This window comes from Mauremys mutica, chromosome 7 (assembly GCF_020497125.1).
Source record: "Mauremys mutica isolate MM-2020 ecotype Southern chromosome 7, ASM2049712v1, whole genome shotgun sequence".
NCBI lineage: Eukaryota > Metazoa > Chordata > Testudines > Geoemydidae > Mauremys > Mauremys mutica.
Window position 1 is genome coordinate 58,583,564 of NC_059078.1, and position 16,379 is coordinate 58,599,942.

At 47.9% G+C, this 16,379-nt stretch overlaps 1 protein-coding gene across 1 annotated transcript in view; it reads left to right on the forward strand.

Moving 5' to 3' along the window:
* The window catches only part of PITX3 (paired like homeodomain 3), a 43,624-nt gene extending 27,603 nt beyond the window's left edge, over positions 1 to 16,021 (forward strand). Inside the window, exons 3-4 of the mRNA XM_045022687.1 lie at positions 9,059 to 9,264; positions 14,468 to 16,021. Coding sequence (XP_044878622.1) covers positions 9,059 to 9,264; positions 14,468 to 15,031 — 770 coding nt within the window. The 3' untranslated portion in view covers positions 15,032 to 16,021. The remainder of the gene's footprint in view (positions 1 to 9,058; positions 9,265 to 14,467) is intronic.
* Positions 16,022 to 16,379: the final 358 nt, after the last annotated feature.

Consider the following 16,379-nt stretch of genomic DNA (forward strand, 5'->3'; position numbering starts at 1 on the left):
CAGATAGGACTAAATTCTTAAGCTTCAGTGTCCTGGGCAGCTGTGAGGTTTAATCAGTGTGTGTTTAGTGCGTCCATCTTTGGATGGAATGCACTAATTAAATGGCACCTTTCTTCGGGATAGAAAAGGCAGCCAGCTAGAGAGAAATCAGTTGAACTTGTCCCACTGTAAAAGGCAGTCTAGAGTCAGCTAAGCACATGCAGAACGTTAGGTCTCTTTATCACCTCCTCCCCCATTTGCCACTGTTTTATTGTATTTAGACAAGTTCATCAGCGGATTTGTGTGGGTTGCAGAAGGGTGCTAAAGAGAAGTCCTTCTGAGTTCTTCAGCTGCATCTGGAATGACAGGCTGTGATACTTGCAGTTAAGCTTGCCTGACCCTTTCCATTATAAATCTGTTTTCAGCTACTTAGAACTTTGCCAAGCTTGAATTGTTCAGGCTAAAGTTTTCCTTGCTGGAGATCTGCTCCAAGCTGAATAAGATTCAGCCATTTCCAAGAATAAAGTGTGGATTGTTTGCCCATATTAAAGTTTTACAGTTGGGAAACTCTAGCACCTCTGTTCTGTGGAGCAAGGAGGTCAGGTTTGGCAGAGGCATTGCCCTGGTGTCAGGGATGCATTTTTACCATCCCTGTGAAAGTTTGTCCAAATTGGGCCAAATTATAAGCCCCTGAGAAATCTCCATTCACATATGCTCAGACTTGTAAGAGTCTGGTAGCTAAATTCTCTGAAGACTGCATTAGTACTGGACATGCTTCATTCCCTCAGTTCTCCAGTGTATGACTGGGCCATATGGGCCAGGCCCACAGAATGACTGAGCATGATCTGGCCCAGCATTATAGAGGCTGAGCAGGACTTTCTCTGAAATTGCTGCTGCAGGTTGTTGGGGGACTGGGCCCAGCTCTGAGGCCAGGGAAACTCTCTCCTGTGCTTTCCATGTAGTGCCCAGCTAGGCTTGAGGAGGAAGCTTAACTGAGTCAAATGCACAGAGATGAGGAAGGGTGGGAGGGCAGGAGAAGAGCGGAAGAGTGTAGGGAGAGGCTGGGAGGCAGTATGGTTCCACATGATGGATTTTTTTTTCAATTTAAGTTTTTAAAAAAGTTAAATTACATAAACTACATTTAAAAGAATGTTAGAGTTGCAAAGTCAAGGATTCAAGTGTTAGAAGATGCCAGAATGATGGCTGGTTGTGTAACCTTAATTCAGCCCCCTGGTGTGTACACCTTGATACTGGCTAATTGCACAATCACTATGTTTTTCCACAGGACCCCTCCAATGGGAGCTGCAGGTGCTCAACACCACCACAAATCAGGCCCTTTAGCACCTAAGCCTAATTGTCCCATTGTGTAGCCTCCATTCACAGTCATACTAGGCCGTGACAACCTTGTGCTCCCTCTTGCCCATTGTGCAAGGTCTTGGGGCTGGTCTACGTGGGGAAGTTAACCGGCATAACTATACTGCTATAGCTATACTGGTAACATCTTCTGTGGACACTCTTATTTCAGAATAAATAACTGTTCTTGTTACTATGGTTGTACCATAAATTTCCACATGTAGATAAGCCCTTAGCTGGGCAAATCCTTAAGGATGTACTGGCTTCTAGTCGCCTGCTTTGGATTGGAGCTGTTACTGTCCATTCATGGGTTCTGTCCCATTAAATCATCTTATTGCACTGACCTGACTGACTGTGAGTGACATTTCCCTTACGCCAGGCAGCTAATTCCAGCCATGGCTCTAGTAGTTTAATGGAGGGGGAAAGGCGCATGTAATAACTCTATGCACTATTTGCGGTTACCAGTAAATGCTCAGCTATTGTATGTGTCGGTTTCCACTGCTGTCAAAAACAACAGAGTGACCTAGAAATAAAAACTGTCCATTGAATGAACTAAAGGGGGCTTCGTTACCTGGGGTTATTCACTCAGGGGGCTGATTCTGTCTCTGACACAGCTGTGAAAGCCCTCCTGCTCCCTCATTCCCATAGGGTCCCCTGTGCCTCTCCACACTGCAGCGGGGAGAGACTGCGGTAATTGCACCGAAGCTAGAACTCCACTACTTCCTTTCCAACTGCACAGCATGATCCCTTCTTGGTTCTGCCATGCAAAAAATCCTTCCCTACAAGCACCACACAGGGGAAGCCAGGGCCAGCAAGAGTGTGAAGGAAGATGTTTTCCCTGAAGCATGGCGCTCCCATGGCAATACTATACTACCATGTGAAATTTGCTCGGCAGAAGCCACTTGCAACATTAGCTGGTAGTACAGAGCTTCTGTCTTCTGGGAGCGGGGCACTGCGAACAGGGCACCAAGGGCACTGGGCATGCTGCTCTGCAGATGTGTGCTGAGATTTGTAAGATTCCCCTTATCTCCTTGGGCTCCACACAATTACCCGGACAGTCTTGCACCCCTGCTCAAAAGTGCTTAGATGGTGTCAAAGTCAGATATTTCATGAGACTAGGGATGATCTAGCCCATGAGCAGTGTGCTATGTCTACACCATCCCTCTATGTCCCGTGCATTGCAAGCTTCCCCTACCCTCAGTAGGCATTCTGAGCAAAGCCTGCAGATTGCGGCACATAATTACTACCTTAGCATCAATTCCTTTGGAAGTTGGTGGTGTTTTGCCATTGACTCTCACAAGCAGGCTCTTACACCCATGCTTCTCTCTTTGAAGGGTTTCAGACCTAATAAAACAAATGAGGGTTAAACTGAATATTGTCTCCTCGTGGGTAGTCAGACCATTACTTTCGTGCTCAGAAATGGCGGCATCTACCATCATTCCCTTTTTAATCTGTTCAGAGGCCCACAAAGGCTGAGTCCCTCTCCTCTGACACTGGTTCAGACCAGAGGAATAAGAGTATAGTCTCCACTGGAACAACAACTGTAACATACACATTAAAAGCATGTGTTGTTATCAAAGAGCATCAACTCAAAGGGGGCCAGAGAAATTTATCTGCTTCCAAAGCCCTGAGGCAATGGGCAGTGTCCCCACAGCTAGATAATTATAGCAGTGCTTAGAGTGTCACAAGGGTACAGCAGTTTCCTGTGGGTCTATTTTTAGGTACTACATATCTCCACCTTTTGAATACACATCTTCAGTGTTTTTCATAGTCTCAAACAACATTAGCTGAAGAAGCTGGCTGAGCCTGAGGTTTGATGATGGGGCATGGAGCCTTCCTCCACTGCCAGACCATGTCTGGCTGTTGTGAGCTGATGTTTGGTTAGGTGCCTATGTTGAATATTTGGGGGTCTCACTCTGCTTCCTAATGGTCAGCTGTCTATGCCTATGGACATGCCCCCCCATGACGAACTGGGACTGTTCTTAATGTGGTCTTTGAATGCTGAATGGGGAGTGTTGGCCTGGGAGGATGGTCTGCATTGGGGGGATGGGAGACTGGCCTGGAGGGAGGAGACCTGAGCATGTAACGTGAGAACCCAGAAAGGGGTTAGAGGCCAGATGACACCTTTGCCCGGGAAGCTGAACAAAGGCTGTGGGAGGAGACGCTGGGGAGTGAGAGAGTGGCAGGAGCTGGCTGGGGAATGGAGGGAAACCCGGACAGGGCTCTGATCTCCCAATGGGGCTGTGGTGCTCCTGGGACCCCAAGATGGACTTAACTGGGGGGGATCCTGCTGTCTGTGCCTGCAAAACCTGTCTTGGACTGTGTTCCTGTCGTCTAAATAAACCTGCTTTACAGGCTGGCTGAGAGTCATGGTGAATTGCAGGAAGCTGGGGGTGCAGGACCTTGTGTCCCCCCCACACTCGGTGACACCCCCTTCTTCTAAAATGCAGCTGAGAGGCCAAGGGTTAAATGGGCAATGGAGAGAACTAACCTCCCATCCTTAAGAGGCGGCTGGTGGGACAGCATGAGCGAAGCCTGTATTGCCACTGGATGTGCTGTTGATCAGTAGAGAACGTCCCTATTCCAGGGGATCAATGCGATGTCTTTTGCCAGCACTCAGTTCACACATTAACACTGAGACACATTTGCCTGGAAGGTTCAGGTTGGGTATGGGACTCCTCTTCCTTCCTGTACTAGTTCACTTTGCTAGTAATAAGCTGTATTCACAGCTAATTCCCTCTCATCCAGACATTGCTCCTTCAGCCTGGGCCATGGATTTCCAACAACCTCCTTGACAAAGGCTGTTTGCAGCCTAAATGATACTTTCCTCCATTGTGGCTCTCAAAAGTAATTAGAAGCGGGTTTTCACAGCAATGGCGTATAGACGGCCCTACTGTTTGTGCAGCAATGGGATACCACAGGAAAGGGTCGGGGATTAGTAAAAGCAGAAGCTGATCGGGACAGGGACTGGGCCTAGCAGAATGGCCTGATTCAGTTAGGTGCTACTGTCATATAACCAGCCAAGAATATGCATAGCACCATAAACACAACTACTGTTAGAGGACAAGCAAAGAGAGAATGGAAATATGGGAACTGCCAAGTCAGACCGAAGTCCATCTCTAACAGAGCCAGAACCAGACACTTCAGAGGAAGGGACAAAGAACCTACTAATGAACTACTATGGCATAAGCTTCCTAAACTCTGTCAGTTAGTAGTTGGCTTATAACATGATACATAAGTGTTTATTATATCCTAATTATGTAACTGCAGGTGTTTTCCTGCTTATCCAGATAAGTGTCCAGTCCTTTTTTGACTCACTACTAGCTTCAGTGGTATCCTGTGGCATGGAGTTCCGCAGGCTAAATATGCAGTTTGTAAAAAGGTATTTCCCTTGGTCAATTTTACATGAGTTCCCTTTCCATTTCATTATATGTGCCTTTTTGCTCTTTAAATGAAGAAGGGCAGAGAGGAGCACCCAATTTAGTTCCCATGCAAGAAGAGAATCTATTGGACCAGTGGGCTCCTTAATAAGTCCCTCTTACCCTCTCTCCCCCCCCCACCCTTAGTGGTAGAGCCCTGCAAATAAATGATTTGTTTTCTCCAAAGTGTCCTTACCTTCCTTAATTGCACACTTTACACTCTACTAATTCAACAGATCCACTGATTTTTCTCACAGGTTTCCTGCTGCAGCTATATTTAAATAAATTCTTGTTAGCAGTTCGTATCTTTGGCTATTTGCCCTTCAAATTCATCCTTAAACCTTCCTAATTTCTTTCTTATATTTTACCAGCCATAGTTAATATACTCCATTCTGCTGGCTTCACTAGGGCTGAATTTCCATTTTCTGAAGGATAGTCATTGAATTTGAATAACCTTTGTTACCTTGCCATTATATCTTCCTGTATTTCTTCCAGCCTTCCTATTTTTCTGGGTGAGTAGACAGGTCGCTATAGCTCTATATAGATAAGTAACATCTCTGACAAGTTTGTTATGCTTGGACTTGCATCAATTTTTTAATCTCCCCACCTGAAGTTGAGTGTCAGTGCTAGTTTTTGTTATGATTCCTCCCCCAATTCAATTGTGTTGTGATCAGTTATGGTTAGGATTGGTTGCCTCTAGATCAAAGAGGGGATAAAGCCAGGATTATTTCTTTATTTATTCCCCACCCCCAAAATATCTTTCTCCAGCCTGTAACTGAATGTTATCTTTATTGCTCATCTTCTTCTTATGTGGCCTCTCCATTATTGGAGATCTGCAAATATGGTAGCCTATTCTGAATGATCCTCTCTGCTAATCTCTTGGTGGATGGATTGTCCTTTTGATCCATGCAGGATACCACCCCGTCCATCAAGGATCCTCTTTTTCTGCATCGTGTTCTTCTGCCATCAACTTTCCCCTCTGGTGCCCATAAACATGTGTCATGCACTGAACCTCTTAAAATGCTTCCTGCAAATCAAAGATCTCTAACTAGTGATTGCTGACTTCCAGTACTCTCCAATACTTATTAATTGGTTATGCGATCTCTTTAGATCTTTGCTCATACTAGAAGATTTTTAATGCATGCTGCTTTTTCCTCCTCACACTGTTACTCCATGAGGTGGATTATCCCTGCACACGATTAAAACACTCGGTTGTCTCTCAACAGAGGCAATTTTGTGTTCAAATTCTGTCCTGATTCACAGGGCACGTAGTCCCACTGGATTCAATGCAGGGAAGAATATGGTTGCTGGGGTTGTTTTTGTCTTCAAGGCTTGTATTATGAAGAGATTTACAATTTGAAAATATTTTGGTTTGAACTGATTTATCTTCACTTGCACTGCTACAGACTAGGGACTGCACTGCTACAGACTAGGGACCGAATGGCTGGGCAGCAGTTCTGCAGAAAAGGACCTAGGGGTTACGGTGGACTAAAAGCTGAATATGAGTCAACAGTGTGCCCTTGTTGCCAAGAAGGCTAATGGCATTTTGGGTTGTATAAGTAGGGGCATTTCCAGCAGATCAAGGGATGTGATCATTCCCCTCTATTCAGCACTGGTGAGGCCTCATTTGGAGTACTGTGTCCAGTTTTGGGCCCCACACTACAAGAAGGATGTGGATAAATTGGAGAGAGTCCAGCGGAGGGCAACAAAAATGATTAGGGGGCTGGAGCACATGACTTATGAGGAGAGGCTCAGGGAACTGGGATTGTTTAGTCTGCAGAAGAGAAGAATGAGGGGGGATTTGATAGCTGCTTTCAACTACCTGAAAGGGGGTTCCAAAGAGGATGGATCTAGACTGTTCTCAGTGGTAGAAGATGACAGAACAAGGAGTAATGGTCTCAAGTTGCAGAGGGGGAGGTTTAGGCTGGATATTAGGAAAAACTTTTTCACTAGTAGGGTGGTGAAGAACTGGAATGGGTTACCTAGGGAGGTAGTGGAATCTCCTTCCTTAGAGGTTTTTAAGGTCAGGCTTGACAAAGCCCTGGCTGGGATGATTTAGTTGGGTTTGGTCCTGCTTTGAGCAGGGGGTTGGACTAGATGACCTCCTGAGGTCCCTTCCAACCCTTAGATTCTATGATTCTATGATTCTATGATTGAACATGAGTGGGAATACTAGGGTTTACAGCTAAATGCAAAGGTATACATCTAGGACCAAAGAATGTAGGCCACTGTCCTGAGAAGCAGTGACTCTGAAAAAGATTTGGGGGTCATGGTGGATAATTAGCTGAACATGAGCTCCCAATGGGACATTGTGGCCAAAAGAGCAAATGCAATGCTGGGATGCATAAATAGGGGAATCTGGAGTAGGAGCAGAGAGGTTATTTTATATCTATATTTGGCACTGGTGCAACCACTGCTGGAATATTGTATCTAGTTTGGGTGCCCACAATTCAAGAAGAATGTTGATAAATTTGAGAGGGCTTAGAGAAGAGCCTCAAGAAGACTAAACGATTAGAAAACTGCCTGATAGTGACAGACTCAAGGAGCTTAACCTATTTAGCTTAACAAAGAGGAAGTTAAAGGGGTGACTTGATTACAGTCTATTAAATATTTTTTCTCCATGTAGGTACTTCTAATGATCTCTTCAGTCTAGCAGAGGCAGGTTTAACACGATCCAATGGCTGGACATTGAAGCTAGACAAATTCAGAGAGGAAATAAGGTGTACATTTTTAACAGGGAGAGTAATTAACCACGGGAACAATTTACCAAGGGTTGTGGTGGATTCTCCATCACTAACAATTTTAAAATCAGGGCTGGATGTTTTTCTAAAAGAGCTGCTCTAGGGATTATTCTGGGGAAGTTCTCTGACCTGCGTTATACAGAAGGTCAGACTAGATGATCACAGTGGTCCCTTCTGACCTTGAAGTCTACAAATCCAGTAGAAGGGATTTCTAGATGGCCACTGAGTAGAGAATAGGGAAAGAGTATTCACTTGTAAGGGACATGGCAATGGGGTGGGGGAATCTTTCGTAACCTGGCCATTCTCCATGACAAAAATTCAAGACAGGCCAAGCTGTCATATCCATCGTGTATGTACGTGCCTGTTACATCGAAATAAAATTGAACCGAGTGTCCTGGAAAGTCATTACTTTCATCTGTGGCTTCCACTTACTGTAGGAGCCTCAGTTTGTGATCCTGGCAGATTGGCTCCCCTCCTCTCTTGTCTCTGCTATTCCCTCAAGCCAGGGCTTGACAGTTCTATTCTATCCTGGCTCTTATACAGCTGCCATTACCGCGGTACCCGGGTGCTTTCCAGAAACGCAATAAATGACGTGACTAACGTTTCTCCCATGTGGCTCCCACCGACTCCTTTGTCCATTTTCTTTCTCCGTTGGCATTCTTCCTGATCTGTGGACTTTGTATTTGTAGTCTCTGGGGCCTTGTCTGGATGTAAAATTGCACCCGGTTTGCTAAACGTTGTGATTGAAAATTGCTTTAGTTAAGCAAGCATAAGAAACACTAAGTGAACACTTTTAAATTTATTCAACCCAGGCTTATATCAATTTAGTGCTACATTACAATAAACTACTCAAATAGAAACAAGAGTCCACCCGTCAGTTTAAAACAGTGCAAGTTGTGTGTAAACAAGGAATAGATTTTTGGCTCCTCTTACACCTAGACAGGAGTGGCTCTAGGCATTTTGCCGCCCCAAGCACGGCAGGCAGGCTGCCTTCGGCGGCTTGCCTGCGGCGGGTCTGCTGGTCCCGCGGCTTCGGCGGATCTCCTGCAGGCGTGCCTGCGGGAGGTCCTCCAAAGCCGCGGGACCAGCAGACCCTCCGCAGGCAAGCCGCCGAAGGCAGCCTGCCTGCCGCCCTCGCGGCGCCGGCAGAGCACCCCCTGCGGCTTGCCGCCCCAAGCACGCGCTTGGCGTGTTGGGGCCTGGAGCCGCCCCTGCACTTAGAGATGGGTGGGGCTGTAAGGCTGGGCTGATGAGAGAAGAGTTTAGTCTAATAGGATGGTGCCTGCTCCTGAAGCCCTACATAGTTACCATAGCTGGCTGCATTAGGGAAGGAAGGCAGGTGACTTTCATGTATGCCTGGATTACATGCACCAGGAATGAGGTGCCCTGGAGTCCTGGGACTCCGAGATGCAGGCTGGAAGCCTGGAGCAGGTAGCACCAGGGTAATGAGAAAGAGTTGCATCCCAAGCCACTGAGCTTTGGGGAAGTTGCTGTCCTGGGGAGCGAGGCGTGTGCCAGAGTCCCAGGGTTGCGTTGTGATGGGTTACCTGCCTTTGCATTTCATAGACACAGAGAAGTCCCAGCAGAACCAGACCGATGACTCCAACCCCGAGGATGGCTCTCTGAAGAAGAAGCAACGGAGGCAGCGGACTCACTTTACCAGCCAGCAGCTCCAGGAACTGGAAGCCACCTTCCAGAGGAACCGCTACCCAGACATGAGCACCAGGGAGGAGATAGCAGTCTGGACCAACCTGACGGAGGCACGGGTCCGGGTACGGCCGCCAATCTCCTGTTCCACAGTCTCTGAACACAGCCACAGCTTGGGGGAGGAAGGGTCCCAAGACCAGCTCTGCAGCAAGCCACCAAACCAACCCAGAACCTGCCTTTAACAGAGAGCCAAGGGCACTAGAGGCTTCTCTAGCACATCAATTCCACCCAACCCTGCTCTCAGTGCCCAACAGGCCCCAGATGCAGACACGTTGCAGGCTGCCATCTTGGATTCAGTGCAAGTTCACAAGAACGATCATTCTGGCAGGTGTTTGAGAGGGAAATCTCACTTGATTTCCTTGGGAATGATTGATTTGATGGCAGGCTCCTTCCCAGGCAGAGAACTGCCCATCTTCCTCCAGTTCCATATAAAAACAGACCTCTCTCCTGTGCTCTGATCCCCAGGGAAGATAAGTCTCCCTGGGCTGCTCTGGGTCAGAGGGCCATGGGGAAGAACTTTCACCCAATACAGAGGAGAAGCCATTACTCAGTTCAGGAAATACCCCTCTTCCTCCGCCTCCCGCTCCTGATCCCCTGTCCCCCCACCACTGCCAATCCCCTCTTTTGCTTTCATCCCTATCCCAGGCCTTGTCCACCCCTCCTCCCCCTCAGTGCTCATCCCCCATTCCTCTTCCCTGTCCATTCGACTGTGTCTCAATGGTTCCTCTGCCTTGGGACAGCATTGCCCAGTGGCCAGAGCATGGGCCTGGCAGCAGGCTGGAAAAAGTGTGTGTGGGGGGGACAGTCTGTCATTTCCTACACAAATGGAAGTGACATCACATCTGCCAGTCCTCCTGTCCCACATCAATGCTGCCCCACCAGCCTCATCTCCGCTCCTCCTGCAGCTCCCTGGAGCCCTTCACCCCTATCTCACAGGCCTGTGGTGTGGGGACTGCAGCAGGGTCCCCTCTCCCCTTTCCCAGACCAGGTGTTGCAGGGATGGAGTAGGGAGGAGGGAAGGAGCAGAGGCCAACCCCAAAGGTTCAACAATCATGAGTTGGACACTAGAAAATCAGGAGATTGATCCAAAACTCATGATTAAAAAAAAAGTCTGTGTTTTTCAGTCTGTTTTTTGACTGCAGAACTCTCCCTGCCCATGCTCTGTGAGTGTGAGACACACACATTTAGTGTTTCCAGTGCTCCTGAATGTATTGGGTAAGGGGATTTTGGCTGCCGCTGAAGGAGCTCTCATCCCCACATCTACTTGGCCCATGCCCAGCATGTCTGTCCTCCCAACCTCCAAATTCTGTCCAGTTCCCCCTCAGTTCTCCTTCCCAGCCTCAGCTCTGCTCCTCCTGGGGTTCTTCACCTCTTTCTCCTTTCTCAGGCTGGATGTTGCAGAGAGAGGAGGAGGTTGGGAGATGGGGGAGTGGAGCCATCCTGAGCTGCTGGTCAATTTCTGCTCCCTGCTCCCCTCCTGTAAGAATGTGTCAGCTCTGCCCGCTTACTGCAGCAGCTCTGATTGGCTGCTCTTGCCCAGGAGGTGGGGCAATGGGGAATGTAGCCAGTCAGTGGGGGTTTTCCCAGGCAGACATGTGCACCTCTCAGTGACATGGCTGGAGTTGTAGTTGTAGAAGGCTGGGTCTACACCTAAAAATTAGCCCAGTCTAGCCCCTGGTGTAGACACAGCTAGCATGTTGGAAAAAACTTTTCCATCCACATAGCTACTGCCTCTTGGAGTGGCAGATTAACTACATTGATGGGAAAACCCCTTCTGTCATTGTAGGAAGCATCTACACTACTGCATGATAGTGCAGATGTACCTGAAATTTCATTTGTGGGTCTGCACCCCCTTTCCACCAGATGCACGTTAAGCCCTGCCTGGGAGACAAGACACCTGGGCTCTATAACTTGCTCTGTTACTGGCCCATTGTGCAACCATGGGCTGGTTACTTCTCTTCTCCGGGCCTTCATTCTCTGCCCTTCAACCTCTAGCTTGTCTATTTGGACTGCCAGCTCTTTGGGGCAGGCCTGTCTCGCTAAGTGTAGCTAATGGCAGGGCTCTGATCTCAGCTGGGACTACAGATTAACACCACAACCCTTATCGATGCCCCTGCTTCATCTCCCTCTGTATGTTCTCATCCCCTGGACTCTTACCCTGCCTATGCCCCGTGTTCCTGCCTTTCCCTTGTCTATCCCCCTCCCTTCCTACCGTTCCCCCTCCTCTTTACTCTTCCTGTCCTGATGTGGCCCTTTCCTCTGGTGCAGGCTTCAGGTTTCTCTGTCCTGGTGAGTATTAGTTCCCAGAAAAGCAGGGGTGTCACATTTTAAAGGGAAATCCTGCCAACGCTCATGATTCTAGCATGAGTCTCATGACATTTAGGTGGTTAGGTTTTTTCTAAAAAGCGTTTGTATGAATTTCCCATTTCTGACTTCCTCTCACAAATCTGTACCCTTATCCGGAAGGGCCTCTGTCACCCCATCAATGAGACTGAATTGCATGCTGCCCTCAACAAGTTGGCTGACATGCCCCTTGTGACTGTGTGTATGGGTATGAGATTGCCCACTGCAAAGATGGACACCATTTCTAGCTATTACCAATGGGGCTGAAGTCATGCTCTGAGGGAAAATGGTGGCCCTTTAGGGTATGCACCAGCTGACACCGGCTCAGGCTGAGGAGATGTTTAATTGTGGTGTAGAACTTCCTGCTCAGACTGCATCCCAAGATCTGGGATCCTCCCACCTTGCAGGCCTGAGCCTGCATGTCTACACCACAATTAAACAGCCCCTTAGCCCGAGCCTGAGTCAGCTGGCATGGGCCAGCCGCATGTGTCTAACTGCAGTGTAGACATACGCTTAGTCACCATGTGAGGCCAGGCAAGAGCCAGGAAGCTGTGGAGATGCTGGGAATGGGGCAGTGGGGGCAGCAGAGAGGGAGCTAAGGAACAGGACAGGAAGCGATATCAGGAGTCAAAGGACACGTGGATAGTGTGAGGCAGACTGAGGGTGAAAGGGCCTACGGGTGGCAGAGTGAGAGAGCATGACGTGTAGGAAACTGAAGGGGATGCTGCAGACAGCCAGAGTTGTAGGAAAGAGATCTATATTGATCAGACTGAGAGGCCAGTGTTCCATGCTGAGGCTGTATAGTTTGTGTGGTAGCAGCCTACCCCCAGCATCCATCTCTGAGCCCTCAGTATCACCCCGAACTTAAATACAGTCATAGAGTTGAAGGCCAGAAGGGCCCCCTAGATCAGCTACTGACTGCCTGTGTATCACAGGCCACCTCGACCACCCACATGCTAAACCCAACAACCGAAATTAGACCAAAGTATTACAGCCCACAGGAGACTAGACTATTGTGTGCCACAGGCAGAGAACAGGAGGGACCGAGGTGCACCAACGCCCAAGGCCCCTGCAATAGCAGGGAAATGATTAAGTGAGCTACACCAGATAATCCTGGCAAGTGACCCGTACCCGATTACACTTCTCTCAGGGTCAATATGGGGGAACTACTGAACTCTATCACACAAGGTTCCCCTGGAGTCTGACCCTCTTTCTCCAGTTCCAAACATATGAGAAAAGGGAGCATGTGCGTAGGGCAGCTGCCTACCCTGTCTAGTTAGGGAAGAGGTAGAGAGGGCTAGAATGGCCCCAAGGGATACAAGAGGGTAGGTGGTATTTGCAAACAGGGAAGTTGCATTTCTGTGATTGAATTTTGAACCCAACCTGATCCTACACAAGTTGGAAATGTGTGGCTTCCCCCTAAGGTGGGGTGGGGGGAAGTCAGATGGCAGGCAAAAAACAAAACAAAGTGACAGTTTTTCAAAATTATAATTTAAGACACATGATGGTGGGAATTGGTCCTGCTTTGAGCAGGGGATTGGACTAGATGACCTCCTGAGGTCCCTTCGAACCCTGATATTCTATGATTCTATGATTCTATGTTTTGGGTTCTGACTTGTGATTTTTGAATGCTTGGAGTAGGAAGCGGTGGAATTACAATTCTCAGAGAGGGAACTTGTCAAGTAGTTTAAATCCATACTAAGCAACTACACTGGGCTACAGCATAAGAACCCAGGAGTGAAACGGACCAGTCATTTCACCATCCAAGCTGACAGAAATGCCAAGACAAAACAAAGTGCATCAATGGCAAAACGAATTATATTTTTTAACTGAGGTATTACTAGTAACTTAAGAAAAAACTAGTTTCAAATAGGGTTTTTGACAGTGTCCCATTAATAGTCTTCAGTCAACATTTGGATTTATTTCCTATGGGATTATTTTTATATTTGTTATTTGTCTTTGAAGAACTCCAGCAAAACTAATCTTTCATCACCTTCTAATGAATACAAAAGATTAATAACACAAAATCAAGCTGATTTTGAGATACAGACAAAAAGTGAATTCCCCTAGTGCAGCAGTTCTCAAACCGTGCACCTCAGAGCACTTGCTCATGGTCTATGAAGATCTACAAAGTCATACGATACCGGCTCCTAGCTGCTAGATCACAGTTAAAAATACACAAAGTATTTTCCTAATATTTTCCTATGTAAGCAACTGCTGTATTTGTTGTGTGATCGAAAATGGAAGGCCAGGTGGGTCACATGATCACAAATGGTCGTGGAGGGGGGGTCTGTGAGGCACTCTGTCTAGTAAGTTGTGGTCCAGCCCAGCTTGAGGTCCCCTGCCCTGGTGGAAATCCCCATGGAGAATCTCCAGCTGATCTCCACTAGTGACAGAGAACCAGACTAAACTAACAGAGACCAGAAGGGGGATGGCAAGGGAGTCTGCTGAATTTTCCACTCCTGTAGGGTCCAGTCTCTCTCTGATAACTGTGGAAACCGGGTATGTACACAAATGTACGGCACTACATTAATACTGCAAATCATGGACGTTAGAATGTGAAAGGACCTGCTAAGTCACCTACACAGTCCCAGGATTCTCCCTGTACTGCATGCTCCAGTGCTTTGTTCTGGTTTTAGGGGGGCTATGTGAGGGGGGCCTCCACCAGCTCCTCTTGGGAGACCATGCCACAGCCTACCATACGCCTGTTAAGTAACATTTCCTGCTATTCAGCCAAAATTTTCTTTGGTTAATTCTATCTAATCACTCCTAGTTACAAGCCCCTCGCTCACCTCAGCCTGTCCTTTTCCAGATGTGCTCAGTTGTCCTGACGTCCATGTTGGTACAAGGAGGGATGACTGACAAAGGCAGAGGCTTCCCCATTAATAACTGGAATGACCCTCCCCCTCTTCCCTTCCCTTGCAGGTCTGGTTTAAGAACCGCAGAGCCAAGTGGAGGAAACGAGAAAGGAACCAGCAGGCAGAGCTTTGTAAGAACAGTTTTGGAGCTCAGTTCAATGGACTGATGCAGCCTTATGATGATATGTATTCTGGCTATTCGTATAACAATTGGGCTACCAAAGGGCTTGCTACCAGCCCCTTGTCAGCCAAGAGCTTCCCCTTCTTCAACTCCATGAATGTCAGCCCCCTCTCCTCCCAGCCCATGTTCTCCCCTCCCAGTTCCATTGCTTCCATGACCATGCCTTCCTCCATGGTCCCCTCAGCAGTGACTGGCGTGCCAGGATCCAGCCTCAACAACCTGGGAAACATCAACAACCTCAACAGCCCAAGCCTCAACTCTGCCGTTTCATCCAGTGCCTGCCCTTATGCCTCCACCGCCAGCCCCTACATGTACAGGGACACGTGCAACTCTAGCCTGGCCAGCTTGAGGCTGAAGGCCAAGCAGCACGCCAACTTTACCTACCCGGCGGTTCAGACGGCAGCTTCCAACCTGAGCCCCTGCCAATATGCCGTGGACAGGCCCGTATGAAGGGCCACCTGCCACCAACCAGGGACTCGACCTTAGCCTGACGAAAGGAGACCTTTAGCCCTACAACAGCGTACGCCCTGCAGGAGAGAGAAAGACAGATGGACCTCTGTGAAGACTTGTCTAACTATCGTATGGTGAATTTTGACTGTCTTTTTTTTTTTTTTTTGGTAAAGCAACCGAAACTGCTCATTGGAAGACCCACTGGGAAACAGGAACCTGTGACATTCAGTTTGACTGGCTCCTGGGCAGCAGAACTGAGCATATGTCAATCTGCCCCTTCCCCCCTCCCCTCGGTGTGATAGCTGTCCTTGCCCCTCCCTGGCACAAAAGCCCTGTTTAAAGCATAGGCAGCCAGGTGGCACAGCTGTAGGAAGCTGCCAGGGACCCAGGCAAAGTGGCGCAGCTTCTCAGTGCTTGGCTGAGAACACAGATACACCCACAGGTGTGAGCGGTCAGATTTCATTTTGAGGCATCTCACCCATTTATTTATCACATGGCCAGTCTCACCAGCCACCAGTCAGGAAAGTACTGTCTCAGCTGGCAATACATTTTTATACTGCAGATATATGCATGGCCAGGTAATTGAACCCCTTAGAGATCGGGAGTTGTAGGGATGTAGGATGTGTGTGTGTGTGTATGTGTGTGTGTGTTATATAACACACACATATACACACACAAATAAATATATATATAACACACCTTTTTGTTTTGTATGTGGGATAATCCATGAAGTAGACCTTACAGATGAAAAGCCAAGCATGTCCACCACAGTGGAGCATTCAGCCTGTCCGCTTTACTGCTTAAGTCATTTCCACTCGGGTAGGAATTCCTTTGCCAATGTACATCCAAAGAATCCCTTTTTTTTCCTTTTGCAACAAATTGCCCTCTTTTGTGCACCCGCCTCTCCGCCTCCGAATTCCATTTTCAACAATAAAATGAAAGTTGGAGCAGTCCTGTTAAAGGTTTCCATCTGTCTGGTTATTGCATGCACAAGATAAGAACATGGGGAAAAGAAAGACCAGCGACCGTGTCTAAAGGGTCCAAATCAAACCCACTTTGTGAAAGAGGAGAGTCCGCAAGGGAGCTGCTGTTTATGAGATGCCAGTTCTTGGTGAGGGCCCAGTAATAGAAGGGGAAGTGTCATCTAAGCAAAGTCAAGGGATGGGGGCCCCAACATGTGACTGAGCCATCTTCCTCCTACATGTTTGCAATTCAGATGCTCTGGAATTCTTTCGAGAACACAGTGCCAGTGGCCTAGCTCCCAGGATCCCTTGCAGAACTGTCCATTTCATGGCTCTCTCCTCACCCACCCTGGGAGGGGGCATTAAGGAGAAACTACACCAAGCCT